The sequence below is a fragment of the Pimephales promelas genome, chromosome 1 (assembly GCF_988280905.1).
Source record: "Pimephales promelas chromosome 1, fPimPro1.hap1.1, whole genome shotgun sequence".
NCBI lineage: Eukaryota > Metazoa > Chordata > Actinopteri > Cypriniformes > Leuciscidae > Pimephales > Pimephales promelas.
The window spans coordinates 45491583-45507188 of NC_142769.1; the positions used below are offsets into that span (position 1 = coordinate 45491583).

The window sequence follows — 15606 nt, forward strand, 5'->3', positions numbered from 1 at the left end:
TCGGCCTAATTAATATTCATGAGTTAAGCGTAGGCTACGTGATTTCACCTCAGGATCGCGTTCGTGGGGTTGGCACCACCACACACAAGCACTGCTGTTAGTAATACGCGCTCAGTGACGCTGACAGCTTGTGGAATCCTCCGCATTCCCCACATTTAGGGATACACGGTGGTGTATCCCTAAATGTATCGTACACCTGTGGAACAGTCCTTTACACCAATGCTAGTGACTGTGCTGACACACTCACCTCTTAATTAATACGACATCGTTGCCCGATGATGCGCATGCTATTCAAGAAACCTAGCTACTATAATTGTCAAAGTTGTATATCAAATAACGTCAACTCTGCACGGTTTGCAAGCATAATAATAATAATAAAACGATTATACATTTTATAATACAATAACAAATAATTATTATATCATTATATCATTTTCACAACAGAATTAACAGCTAACTAACAGGTAAAAACGTGTATCTGGTTGACCAGAGTTATGTCGAAATCCAAAAACGTTTTGACAATAGACATAGACAAGCAAGGTAGTCAAAATGCATGCACCAAGTAATCTATACAGATACAATTATGCCAGGCATGGCGTACAGTATGCATACACACAGTAGGCCTATTTAATTATAAAATAGGCTAGTTTCGGTCGGAAATTAATTTAATTAAAACTTCTTAGGTTATAACGTCCCAGTTATGAGTTGTATAAACTATCCGTCGTTTTCCTTTACCCCATTTAATGTTTGTTTTTTGTTGTTGTTTGTTTTTTAGCCCATTTAGTGTACAGTGACTGTATCATCAGCAGAAGCTGTCACGAGTTGTGAATGGAAATATGGGATATGGATATGGGCCAGCAGGGTCGTCTCGCATTGATGGCGTCATCCTGTGGCGCCAAAACAGTCTATTCTCAGCTTCTTTCCAGAATACGTCCATTGCGGACATACACTTATCTAGGATTAAAAACAAAATCCCGTGTGCGGTGTTTAATGTGTCACCCACACCTGCAGTTTCTCAGCGCGTCTTGTGGTTTTCAGCCCGTGTCGGTTTCGCCATGAAAGACGACGATGATTTGACGGCAGGGTTTCATTCAACTCAACACCAACTCCATGCTAATGTGGCGGCTGTTCCTGAAGGGCTTTGCTGGGTGTCAATCCTCTCCTGTTTACTGCTCGCGTGCTCCTATGTCGGAAGTTTATACGTTTGGAAAAGCGATTTACCAAGGTATATGACTTGTAGACTTTGTCTGTGTCACAAAACACACTGAGCTCCCTAACTAGACAAGCGTGTTTGACAATCATCGTTCGATTCGACGCTTTAATCATATATAACTCGAATATTCTAAATATCGTTTGAATCGAATGTTCAATACAGCTTGAATCGAGCGTTCAGTATCGTTTGAGTCGAAAACATTTCAATATTGCTGTTCGAATTGAATGTTACAAATGCAGGTCGAATGGAGCCTTCTAAACTATTTATTTAGTTATATTTCTTGTCTTTATTTGTTGTAGCAGCCGTATGTGAAGTTTGTCTTTTCCCCAACCCTACTGTAACATAAGATGCTGGTTAGATGATGCAAACCAAACGTATTAGTGAATGCATTAAACAACGCATTTGTTTGTTTGTTTGTATGGTTGTTTACACCCACAGGGATCATCCTGCAGTGATAAAGAGGCGCTTCACTAGTGTACTGATTGTGTCAGCTCTGTCTCCACTGTTTGTGTGGGCATGGAAAGAATTCACAGGCATCCAGGTTAGTGTACTGCAACACAGATGTTCAATGTTTACAGTTGCTGGGTGCATTTACTGGCAATTCTCATTTTGTATGGGATATTGTAGTATTTATCAGTGGTGGTTCTAGTTTGTAGTGCACCCCGGTCAAACTGCTGCGGCGCCCGGGGAGCGATTGGGGGTTAGGTGCCAATCTCAGTTGTGGGTAATAAGAGTGTAAGAGAGCGCTGTTCATTTTCATTTACGCTGTTGATTGTCCTGGTTAAATAAAGGAAATAACTCTTTAACCATTAGGACACGACTCCTCCAATGTTGTCATAACTGCAACAAAATGATACTCTTTAGGAAAAAAAAGCTAAATTGTTATGTTGTTATAATAATGATTTTATTATGTCTAAACATAAATCTAAATGATAAACTTGAGAATGGTGCTGCCATCTAGTGTAGTTGAAAATTCATGTTATTTTCATTTTAACCATGGCACTTTGCCATCAATGGCATTGAGAAATAAATGTAACAAAAAAATGTTGCTATTTTATGTAAATGTATATATTTAAATTATTACAAATTGAGGCAAAGTAAAAAAAAAATACAATAACCCCCTAAGTAAAAATATTAATATAAAAATAAAAAAAATAACACTATAATGTTACAAAATGTAATTTTTTTCTGTCTGGTTGTGTAAGCTAGTTGGACAGAAAAAGGAATTTTGTTGCCCTATGTGTAATAGCATAGTAAGCAGCATAAATTATATTAGCCTTTTTTTTTCTTTTTTTTTTTTGCATGTTTTCCCTCATAATTTTCCTAATTTAGGCTCCTGGTGGCTTAGACCTTTTTTCTTATCCATAATTTCAATTTGTGCTGATTTAGAACATCAATTCCCAATGGACAAAAATCAAGTCCCGCCCCTCTTTTTTTTTTTTTTCTTATTTGAGAACCTGTTTACAAGTGTAACGGCTATATTTCATGCCGACTTGTGTGATTTTTAATATGTCAAAAGGTGTTTGGTATAGAGGGATTTGGTAAAGAGAATTGGTTTAAGGCTTTGAAAGGCTAACCAAATGAATCAGAAGAGTAAAAACATAAATATACATGTGGTTCTAGACATCGCTGCATCATACAATCCTGTTTATAGTTATAACAAAATAAAATGTTATTTTTTATTATTTTATTGTGAAACATTTCGCTTTTTGGCTTTGCGCTTAATCTCATTTGATGGTGAAACATCAGACATGTTTGATTTCTCCAATAGCCTGGTCCTTCATTACTGGCCCTTATGGGGATCCGGTTGGAGGGGCTCGTCCCTGCTATCATCCTACCGCTCGTACTGACCATGGTAAGTGAATGACAAAGTCTGTACTTGGTGTTCTTTTTAAACAAGTAACAACAAGCAAACGACAGTTTTCCTCAAGCAAAGTGTTTTCCAAATTACATCAGACATCTGACCTGGCATTATTTATTTGATCATTTGATCACTTTCCTCTCTGTCAGGTGCTGTTTCTGGGCCCTCTGATCCAGCTAACCATGGATTGCCCCTGGGGGCTCATTGATGGGATAAAAGTTGTAGTCGGTAAGCAGCCTTTTCCTCTTCCAGTGAGTTGAATCTCTCTGTTTAGAAAGCTATTTTGGGATTTTTATAATGTTAGTAAGCCATCATGATGCTAAACTATTGTAAATGATTACTGTCAGGGAGTTGAATCTGTATCCTTAGATAAAATCTCATCTGTTTTGGGGAAGTGGAATAGGCGGCCAACTATCAATCAACTAGATTGATCTTTGTTGCCATAAAAGAACCAGAAAGGCTTTAGTGTCATTGTTGTAAATGTCATTGATCCGTCATGTTTTTGCAGACCCATGCTTCTGGACACTGTGTCTGAGCGACATGCGCTGGCTGAGGAACCAGGTTGTAGCGCCCCTGACAGAGGAGCTGGTTTTTCGGGCATGCATGCTTCCCATGCTGGTCCCCTGCGCCGGCCCCTCCACCGCAATCTTCACATGCCCGCTCTTCTTTGGTGTGGGTGAGTGGTGACTCGGGATGCTAACAAATAGTGACTTGCTGATAATACTTTAATCAAAACTTATTAAGCAAGGTGATCTTTAGAGTGTGTGGTTTAGGTGCGCAACGTCATGGTTAACAATTTTTATCCTACTTAAGTCAACAAGAAATGGACTGTTATCTGTTTATCAAGGCATTTTAGTTAGTTTTTTTTAATCAAATGTAATAACTTTCTCTGATATTTTTTGTCTGATGTCATCAAGGCCATGCAGATGAGGAAAATGCTGTTAAATAATATTTAATATATTTTTTTAAATGTAATTTATTCCTGTGGCAAAGCTGAATTTTCAACAGCCTTTAACATCAGTCTTCTGTCACAGGATTCAGGAGCAATGGCTTTACCATCAAAGGAATAAATTAAATATATATAAATATAAGATGTATTATGTTATTCACAATTATCATTGTAAAAATATGATATTTGAAAGGTATAGAGAGGATGAAGATTATTAGTTAGGTGATAGTTTATATATTTTTCTTTTTTTTCTCTCTTATTATTATTATTAGTTTTTATTTATTTTCTCTTATGTAATTTTTTTTTTTGAAGATGTATATACACATAGGTAGATATGTATGTTGTTTTTGTTTTTGGTGTTTAGAGACAAATAAATCAAAATATTCGGTCAACCGGTTAATTAGTTATAATTAGTTGAAGATGGGGTAGGATTGAATAAGCTTATGCTTCTTCCTACTCCTTTTCGGACATGTATAAGTTAAAAAAAAATTTGTTGTTGTTGTTTTTTTCTCTTTGTTTTATGTATTGTTTGTTTTTTGTTTTTTTTGTTTTCTACATGTTCAAAATAAACTTTTTTTCATTTTCATTTTCATTCATTCATTATTGTAATAATATATTTTACAATGTTGCTGTGGTTACTTTTTTATCAAATAAATGCAGCCATAGTTCAATAACATGAAATCTTAATTATTCCGAACTGTTAACTTGTAGTTTAGACCGTGCACACTTTTATTTCATTGCAAGTTTTACTGCAATAATAGCAATTACTAAAAACAGATTTGGAAACTCCAGGGAAATGATTGTATATACTCGGTACTTGATACCTGGTAATTGAGAACCTGAGCATGAACATCAACACACTCATGTCTTATTTATTACAGTATGCATCACCCCTGTATTAATGTGTATTTGGCTGACCATCAAATCTTATTTGCATTGCTTTGTAGACTATTATGGTAATAGTAAACTTGTTTTCTTCCTCCGTCTGCTTGTTTCTCTCTCTGCAGCTCATTTTCACCATGTAATCGAGCTCCTTCGGTTCAGACAGGGAACTGTCTCAGGGATTTTCCTCTCTGCAGGTAACCGAGTAATTAGTTTACCATCATCCTTAGTGCGAGTAATGCCGCCCGCGAGACATAATTACTCATGTCTGTGTTTGTTTGTGTGTCCCTTTCAGTGTTCCAGTTCTCCTACACGGCAGTATTTGGAGCTTACACCGCCTTTATATTCATCAGGACAGGTGCTTCTGTGATTTATCTTTAATGCTACTTCACAAGAGGAGTAGAAGTTAAATTAATTAGATTTTGATACATAATTTTTGTATTGTTAAAATTAAGCACGTTGACTTACATAATGCGAAAAATAATATACTATATCATAATTTTTTTTTGTGGTATTCCCTTTATGCCAGTTCTATTAAAATTATTGCATCTAGACATGATGATGATGATTCTTACTGTAAATTGAGAATTACAGTTAATATGAATAACTTTTAGTTTGAAAAAATATTACTGACAGTGATGATCAGTTAGGAAGGAATTATGAAAGAAGGAAGTATTTGTGGTATTTCCTTTATGTTGGTTTTATTAAAAATATAATTGTGTGAAGACATGATGAAAGTTCTTTCTGTAAAGGAGAACTTTTAGTTTGTATTAGACAGTAATAATAATTGGGGAAGAAATTATTTAAATAATATACAATGCTTTGTTTTCTTTGTGTAATATAATTTCTTATTTTTTTGTGTCCTCGAAATTGTTTTGACCTGGCAACATTTATTGTAGTTCTGATATAACTATGTTCGTGACAAACGAATTGTACCAGCTTTCAAATTAAAGGAGTAGTTCACTTTAAAAAAAAATCTTTTGCTGATAATTTCCTCGCCCCCATGTCATCCAAGATGTCCATGTCATTCTTTCTTCAGTCGAAAAGAAATTAAGGTTTTCGATGAAAACATTCCAGGATTTTCTCCATATAATGGACTTCAATGGGAACCAAACGGTTCAAGGTCCAAATGAGAGTTTCAGTGCAGCTTTAAACGACACCAAGCGATGATTAAGGGTCTTATCTAGGACCCTTTGAGTCATGACTCGGAAAAAGATTTGTTCATTTTGATGAACGAGTTCGAACAGGAGAGTCACGAACGCTCATCACAGAACAGAGCAAGGCGAGCATTTGAGCTTATAGAACTTAAACTTTTTTACTTATTTTTTAAATGCTGATCGTTTCTCTAGATAAGACCCTTATTTATCGTCTGGTGTCGTTTAAAGCCCTTTGAAGCTGCACTGAAATTCTCATTTGGACCTTGAACCGTTTGGTTCCCATTGAAGTCCATTATATGGAGAAAAATCCTGTAATGTTTTCATCAAAAACCTTAATTTCTTTTCAACTGAAGAAAGAATGACATGGACATCTTGGATGACATGAGGGTGAGTAAATTATCAGCAAAAGTTTTTTTTTAAAAGTGAACTACTGCTTTAATGCAACTATCTATTCCTGTATGTGCGTCTCTAGGTCATTTGGTGGGTCCTGTGCTGTGCCATTCCTTCTGCAACTACATGGGTTTTCCAGCTCTCGGCACGGCCCTGGACCACCCGAACCGCCTCACGATTCTCTCTTTCTACGTGCTGGGGGTCTTTCTCTTCTTCCTCCTCCTCTTTCCCATGACTGACCCGCTCTTCTACGGTTTGCCCACACCCGTCTGCACCCTGACCTCCACGCATGGATCCATCTGTGCCTGATCCGATCCTGCGTTGCATCCATTCCTTCTCTCCGGCCACTTGAAAAGGTTTAGTTGCTGATTTCACCAGGAGAGCGAGGGACTGCTGGAGAACAGGTATGAGAATACACCGCCTCCGTGAGGTGCTTGGATGAACTCGGTGGAAAGCAAAACATCCTCAGGTTTCACTGGAAGTTCTTTTTACCATTCAGCCGAGACGTTGCGTTGTCAAGTGACTTTCGGGCTTACGTTTGATAAAGACAAGTTGATTATATGCGTCTGCATGTCTATATGACAACATTTCCATGTGTTTATCATGAGATTGGTGCTGGGGATAAAGATCAGACACAATTACGGGTTTCCTGGGAAGATTTGTACACTGAAATGTGCATTTCTTAAATGCAAAACTCCCTATTTTTCTGTTCTGATATTAGAGTCTTGCTCACATACACTTACATTGGTCTGGTGCCCTTACTTGAAGACGACATTTGTTTTTCCAGATGTTACAGATATGTTTTTGTTTGTTTTACTCTTGTTTTTTAAATCGCATCACTCAATTCAGTAGGCTTAAATTTAGATAAATGTCTTTAGGTGCACTATTGGAGCAATAGACCTTGACCTATTAGAATAACTAGATTTAGCAAGTGTGTATCAGAAGTTGAATTGCCCTGAGCAGCTTTTTATGTAAGTCTAGACAGAATTGTAGCCTTAAGCACAACAACGTTTCAAATTATGAGGTCTGGTAGGTCCTTCACTTAAAAAAAAAAAAAAAAAAAAAAAATCGCTAATACCAATTACTGTTTATAATGTATAGAGATCATTTGTACACTTTCAGGATATTCAGTGATAGGTTTTGACCAATGGTATTTCAATGCAGAGCTAAATATATTCTTTTTACTTCAACATAGGATTTTCATTGTTAATTTAGTTGGTAGCACTGGAGGATATCGAGCTAGATTCAACGTTTGTGCTTTAGAATTTGTGTATTTTGGTTTTGATTGGTGAATTGGTGTTGATATTTCTATCCAACACTTTCTATTCATAAACAAATTGAAACTACCTATATCAGAGAATTAAACCGTGAGTTCTTTAACTGATATGTTTTGCGCTCTAAATCGAAATGCTAAGCTTTTTTATAGATCTTTTATACATTACAAAGGAGATAGTCATGATCTCATGAATTTTTACGTGGATTCCTTTCTTTCACCACGGAGTGTTTGTGAAAACTCAAACCACTGAACTGCATGCTGCTACACTGGTGACATATGGATGTTCGGATGATGATTGATATTGAATCACCAAATATAACTCGCATAACTGCTTATAGGTGTAGTTCACCCAAAAATGAAATTCTGACATTATTAATATTTAGTCGCCCTCATGTCGTTTCGTCTGTAGAAGACCACAAAAGGAGATGTTTGTCAGAATGTTCATGCTGCTTTTTCCATATTAGTGAAAAAGGATATATTCCACTCATTTGTGTGGCATATATTCAAATTTACCTCATTAGGAAATGTATATAACATCATCTTTAGTGTTCTGTGGAAGAAATATGAAAATGGGTGAGTACATTTTTTTTATTTTCGTGTGAACTATCCCTTTAAAGGGATAGTTCACTTTGAAATTAATTTTTGGTATGTTTTAGCTTACCTCAAGGGTCCACAAGATGTAGGTGTCTTTGTTTCCACAGTAGTTTCAATTTTGATATTTTTAGGTCAAACCGTTCTTGTCCGTCAGTCATATAATGCAGGTCTATGGTCACCACCTCAAAGAGCATGTACAGAGAAGTCCAAATTAAACATGATTTAATGACTCGTAAATGTAAGTACACATTGATGGCCTAAGACACGAAATGAGCAGTTATTGTGAGAAAACGAACAGTATTTATATCGTTTTTACCTCTTGTAACCACAGCCACGTCCAAGTGATCTGAGGACGCAGGCACTTCTCTCTCTCGTGCGTGTACGTCACTCATTGTTTACACAGAAAAAAAGATGGTAGGTAAGACGGCTAATTAAAATTGTGCTAATTTGCGCTTATCCAGGATGTTTAAACCGTTGTAAAAGAAAACAATTACGTATGCTCGCGCAAACTTTTCTTCACATCCGAAGAGATCACTTGAACGTGGCTGGTGTTACAAGAGATAAAAACGATATAAATACTGTTTGTTTTCTCACACTAACCGCTCCTTTCGTGTCTTAGGCCATCAATGTGTACTTACATTTACGAGTCATTAAATCATGTTTAACACATGGAGGTGGTGACCATAGACCTCCATTATATGACTGACGGACAAAAACGGTTTGACCTAAAAATATCAAAATTGAAACTACTGCGGAAACAAAGACACCTACATCTTGGATGCCCTTGAGGTAAGCTAAAACGTATAGAAAATTAAATTCAAAGTGAACTCTCCCTTTAAGGTGGCAAATGTGGCTTGCTACTCAGAGTAGAGGCTGCTTTGTGCAGAACATAAAATGTTGTGTAGTTGTTTTTGGTTTCAGTTCTCATTAAATGTGAAAGCAGAGTATATAGAGACAGTATATAGAGCTATCATCTACTTAATATATTGGTATGGCTTGCCCTGACGTTCATTATGTGTAGTGCATAGGGTCGATCATAGATAGGCCTTTCTCTGTGAGAGACCATGCAAACATGATTTTAAGCAATAGTCTCACAAACAGGATCAAATCAGGGATTTCCATCTAGTGCCAAGTAAGAGGTTTGTTTGGGGTTTTCCTTTTATTCATACCCAAAATAATTTCTTATTTGGCTCTCTACAAAGAAAAAATGTTTCTTCCGTTGAACAGCCAAAGTTATGATGGGAATTTATCGCAACTTGTCCAAGGTACTACAGTGATCTGGTTGACTAGTCTCTAGCATTGAAAGAATGTGCCATAGTGAACATGATTGTATCAACGTGTTTACACCTCGAGAATGCTGTATGTAAGCACTGTTTGCCTGTGACTGGCGACACTGAATGCTGCTTTAGTCTAGTTGCGTGCGCGCGTTGCGGTCAACAGAGGGCGCCATTGTTGTGTTTGTGTTCTTTCGTATTTTTATTCATCTATTTATCCCTTTTGCTTTGCATATGTAATCCTGTTATTAGATAAATTAATTAAACTATTATAAAAAAAAATGTCCTGATACTGAATATACATGTTGAAGAAGGTAAACTTTAAATGATCTGAGTCATGAGATGCTGGGTGGTTACACTGCACTATGGGATGTTGAGTTGAGCTGAACACACAGATGCTCTGGTGAGGACAGGCTTGCTGTCAGCTCTGTGATTGATTGCTGGTGTAACTTTTAGATGAAGAATGTGTTTTAGTGTCAGAAGCTTGTCACCCATTCCTGTTCGATATATTATTCTGATTCTGTCTGCATTCATTAATTTGACTAGAGAAAGACATTTTTTTTTCTCTTTAATCTAGTTAGTTGCAAGCTAAATTCGCACCTGACTTGCGTTTAGATGCTTTGAATGTCATATTAACAGTAAGGAGGAGCTAGGCATTCAAATCTATTTTTGCAAATGTGAAAAAAGTAGCTGAGCACTGTTTAGCTTATTGAAACATCACCTGTAAAGAACACGAGAATCACTACGCAGATGAATTGATTGTGATTACAAGCAAGTCTGATGTTTATACTGAGATATATATTTTATAATCGAATCTATTTTGGTGACTCGGAGAATAATGTGCATGCTTGTTGTTTTGGATTAATGTGCGACGCAATTCACTGATGGACAAATGTTTTATGACAATCTTTCAATCCACTCTGCAAAACTCTGCCGTTTGTAAATAAATGAATGATTTTTTTAAACGCCACACTTAGTTGTGTTTTCTTTTTATGCTCTTTATTTCTATGTCTCTTCAAAGATGCAGTGTATAATTTCTTTTCCAAACACTCCTGCCATTGTTCGTACAAACGGATAAACTCAAGCTCGGATAAATGCAATGCTTTTAAAGCTCTACAGAGGAAATCAACATCTGAGATATATGCATATGTATATGTGCATGCTAAACTGGGATGGAAGAACATTTTTATGACGTTGGAAAAGATAAACTCTTCTGCTTTAAAGGGTTAGTTCACCCAAAAATGAAAATTCTGTCAGTATTTACTCACCCTCATGTTGTTCCAACCCCGTAAGACCTTCGTTCATCTTCGCAACACAAATTAAGATATTTAAGATATTAAGATCACTCCTGCATACAGTCCATAGGCTTCTTGAGGGACTGGCTCTTGCTGTCCTCGAAAAGTCATTAAAGACATCGTTAAAATAGTCCAAGTGACTACAGGGGCTCAATCTTAAGTTTATCAAACGACGAGAACACTTTTGTGCGCAAAAAAACAACAAAAATAACGACTTTATTTCAACTATTCGTTTATTTCTCCCTCTGCGCGAGTCAGGTTACTAGTTTAATAGTGTAAGCTTCTGTTATTGTACGTCACACGCTTTACACACACATGACCAGCGTCAGCCAATAGTGAGCCTACGTGTGACGTAGCTTTACGCAATCACACTACGTTAACTGACTTACAGGCTCATGGAGAAGGAAGTGATAGTTGAAATAAAGTCGTTATTTTTGTTGTTTTTTTGCGCACAAAAGTGTTCTCGTCGTTTGATAAACTTAAGATTGAGCCCCTGTAGTCACTTGGACTATTTTAACGATGTCTTTAATGACTTTTCGAGGACAGCAAGAGCCAGTACCTCAAGAAGCCTATGGACTAGTATGCAGGAGCGATCTTAATATCTTAAATATCTTAATTTGTGTTCCGAAGATGAACGAAGGTCTTACGGGGTTGAAACAACATGAGGGTGAGTAAATACTGACAGAATTTTCATTTTTGGGTGAACTAACCCTTTAAGTGATATTACAATTATGGAAGCATTTCCACTTCAGGTTTTAAAAAGGTAATCGTGGCTATATTTATTGTAAATGCAGCTTTAATATTTTGTACTTGCTTTAATATCTAACTTATTTTTTTCATAGTTGCAAATGCATCACAATTACCTGTTGTTGTTTTTTTACTTTAATGCGGAATTTGTTTCTGCTGAATGTAGAAACTGAATATGTTTACACAATGTAATTCCCTAATTATGCTATTTAAAAGGTTCCCTAATTTGATTTTGAAGGTCTCTTACAATAGCTTTAAGGTCACAAACACTTTAATCTTCTCATAATATCCATTACATATCACCTAATTTCTCAAATAGTCTGAAAACGGATCTTTCGAAGATCCAGTCCCTCTAAACCCCTCCTTTCCAAGAGCCTACTCTGCTCTGATTGGCCAAAAGGCCCCAGTCTGTTGTGATTGGTTTACTCTGCTCTGATTGGCTAAAACTGGCCCCAGTCTGTTGTGATTGGTCTACCACCCACAGCGCATGTCAGAAACAGACGCCTATTACCATATCTAAATTTCAGATCCGGAGACACATTACCAACAGTAAACTGATCGCACACGCTCTGTTTCTGGCTCACTTCACATTTGCTTTACTTGCTGCTTCAGCCATGATAAGATACAGAGGTAAAAAAAAAAAAAAAAAAAAAACGCTCGTTGAGCTCTCGCGTCGGAATTTGAGGAAGTGGGGGAAGTGATGTATGCCGTAAAGCGGCCGAATTTTGTAGTTCTTTTTGTGCTTGGGTTCCTACCCGAAAGTAAAAGCGATACAGACGCTGTCAGGCTATGGTAGACCTGTCATTCAACAGGGCTCCAGACTGCGACCAAATGGTCGCATTTTGCGACCAAAAATTGAGAGTGTGCGACTGAATTTTACATCCAGTCGTACATGTGCGACCAGTAAATTTGCCACACGTTAAACGCATGGTAAAGCGTGGAAGAGGCGCGTCAATGAATCTGTGACAAGAATAGCGCGCGTAAACGTTTGTGGGAAGGAGACGGAAACAAATATCACAAACTGATGTGCGTCTGAGCAATCAGCGATCTATTGACTCTTTAGTCGTTACCTAGCAACGAATGCAAACAAAATGAAAGTGGAACGAAAATACGCCACTCATGTATGATTAGGACCGTGGAGCTGCAGCAGCGATCCGAACCATTGACAAAATAAAGCCCCGAACTTGCCAGTCGCGGGCCGATCTCGCTCACGCAACACTGTTACTAGAGCCAGTGAAGAAATCCATTGAATTCGCCTCAGAATTAATAACATTAACACCACGAGATCCAGTGAGAAACACTCCGATTCGGCGCAGAGTTCTGTTATAAACCATATCAGATCAAACAGCGCTGACGTGGAAACCAGGAAAAACACTTATAGAAGGCTTTCAGTCCACAAATCAGCCTAACAGAACCATGAATTTAGGCAAGTTAACTCTTACCATAAATATGATAATGTGTAAGTAGCCTACTACACATCCTTTCCCAGCACTTCAATAATATCATATATAAATGTTTTATTTTTTTGTATTTTTTATGTGATTACCATACCAACACATTTTTTGTTCATCCTTTAAAGATTGTCCTTAAACGAACAATTTTAAGATGTTGGAAAACTCTTATTTAAACACTTAAAATAATAATAATAATACCATTGCAAACAGTAGGATGTTTATTGGCTATTTTCACTCCATATACATATTTTCACTACTTTTATTAATTAATATTAAGACATTATAAATGATAAAAACTAAAGTTAATTTCATCTACACCCTAAATTAAGCTTAGTGATTTATTGTTAGCCCCAGTGCTACCAGATTTTTTTTTTTTTTTTTTTTAATAGAACTGTGAGTTCTCATTTGAGGTGATGCTGCCCTCAACTTTGGGTCTGGAGCCCTGTGAAGTTAAAATAAAACAGCATATCATAATGTTAAGTCTATTTATTGTTAAAGAATTTGTCAGTATTACAGTTATTTTGTGGGAAATTTGAATAATTGCATTGCAAGCTTATTTAAGGTGTGCCCCTAAATTTTTTGCTTGCGCTCCTAAAATTTTTAGTCAGGGGCAACAGCGCTCCTTGTAAAAAAAGTTAGTCTGGAGCCCTGTTCAAGCTATTGTAAGTCGATGTACCATCTCAAGGTTTTTAGAAAAATATTATAAAGGTTGAAAAAGTTACATAGTGCTGCTTTAAGAAGTTTGTCTCCTTTTGTTCTAAATTGTGTTACCAGTGTTTGACCACCAGGGAGAGGTGGTATGATATAAAGTTTTGACTTTTCTGTTCACGCACCCTACTATTTAGTCATTTCAGTACAAGTAAGCTGACAGCTCATCTTTTGAAATTTGTGAGCCTTGACAAAACTGGGCCAAGAACACTTGGGGATTTGACAGTACCATTGCGGTCTCTTGTTCAGCCACAGTAGCATGTCACGACGTGTATCTGTTCTCCCCTTTCTTTTAGATCTTGTGAATATTTTAGAGGTTTTACCCATAGAGTCGTTCTCTGCAGGCTTGGGATTCTTCACAAGATACAGATACTGTTAACAGAACACTGAATCGCACGTAATCTCATCTGTGCTGATTCATATCCTTCACAGGTGTACTTAACAAATCGGAAAATTGAGTCGGTAAGAGTTTATACATCAAAAATACAGTAAAATTGTGAAACACATTACTTGAAGAGGTGTGCATAAGACTAACATGACACCTTCATAATCATAATCATGACATGTTATGAATATGAAGGAAGTTTTATGCATGTTCATGACAACTGTCATTAAGTGTCATTCGATCAGTTATGAAATTTTTAATGCAAATATGACATTGTTTGAGATGTCTTTATGACACCTTGACATAAACCAATACATCATAACCTGTCAGTGTGTTTGTCATGACAACTTGACATTACTAAGACAACACAACCTGTCATAAACATGACATAGCAGATTAATGATCAAACTTAAGAAACCACCTAGCTTTATTGGTTAACATTACATTAAACTGTCTTGACATTGGCTGTCATGAAGCCATTATAACTTAATGACAGATTCATTTAGTCCCACTGAGGTCACAAGAAATATTTGTGACCGTTATAATGGCCTCATGACAGCCAATGTCAAAGCCAACCACATGACAGTTTAACTTAAAGGAGTAGTTAACTTTTCAAAAAACTTTGGCTGATAATTTACTCACCCCCATGTCATCCAAGATATCCATGTCTTTCTTTCTTCAGTCGAAAAGAAATTAAGGTTTTTGATGAAAACATTCCAGGATTTTTCTCCATATAATGGACTTCAATGGGAAGCAAACGGTTCAAGGTCAAAATGAGAGTTTCAGTGCAAACTGTTCAAAGGGCTTTAAATGATTCCTATGGGTCTTATCAAGCAAAACGATTGCTCATTTTTAAAAAAAAACAAAAAACTAAGTTTAAGTTTTATAAGCACAAATGGTCGCCTTGCTCTGTTCTGTGACGCACATTCTGTTCGAACTCGTTCATCAAAATGAACGAATCTTTTTCCGAGTCAATTGATTTGTTTCGTTCGTTGAATGAACAAAATGACTCTGAAAAAGATTCGTTCATTTTGATGAGCAAGTTCGAACAGGAGAGATATGCACACCCCTTCAAGTAAAGTGTTACCTAATAAATTATATTGTATTATATTTATATTTATTTCAAATTCAAATCTAACTTACCCTAAACCTTTGAGTGTGTGTGTTGTGTCCATTCAATGTGATTTTGAAAGAAAAACTCGCCCGAATCTTTTAAGCGGTTATAGTTCTCATTATTTGATGTTTGTAAATCACATTGAAACCGTATGGAGAGGTCTCTTGCTTTACGGCTCTGTATTTCAAAGCGCTGTTCTAAGCTTTGCTTTCTTTTTCTTTTTGTCGGCCTGTTTTCTGTCTCTTTTGAGCATCTGTCTTTTTCAAAAGCTTGCCCAAATCTTTAGAACGGAGATCTGTAAAAAAAA

At 36.6% G+C, this 15606-nt stretch overlaps 1 protein-coding gene across 1 annotated transcript; it reads left to right on the top strand.

Moving 5' to 3' along the window:
- Window positions 1-853: 853 nt before the first annotated feature.
- Window positions 854-7550, top strand: rce1a (Ras converting CAAX endopeptidase 1a). Its single transcript, XM_039659256.2, has 8 exons — window positions 854-1225; window positions 1652-1754; window positions 2985-3068; window positions 3224-3302; window positions 3583-3750; window positions 5031-5102; window positions 5201-5263; window positions 6535-7550. Exons 1-8 carry the CDS (start codon window positions 1056-1058, stop codon window positions 6759-6761), a joined length of 966 nt encoding a protein of 321 aa, XP_039515190.1. The 5' UTR covers window positions 854-1055; the 3' UTR covers window positions 6762-7550.
- The last annotated feature ends 8056 nt before the right edge of the window (window positions 7551-15606 follow it).

Bases quoted from the DNA above. Each gene is read 5' to 3' on its own strand.
- rce1a (XM_039659256.2), top strand. From the start codon at position 1,056: ATGAAAGACGACGATGATTTGACGGCAGGGTTTCATTCAACTCAACAC. The intron at 3,069-3,223 runs GTAAGTGAATGA...CCTCTCTGTCAG, and splicing joins TACCGCTCGTACTGACCATG to GTGCTGTTTCTGGGCCCTCT. The intron at 5,264-6,534 runs GTGCTTCTGTGA...GTGCGTCTCTAG, and splicing joins CTTTATATTCATCAGGACAG to GTCATTTGGTGGGTCCTGTG.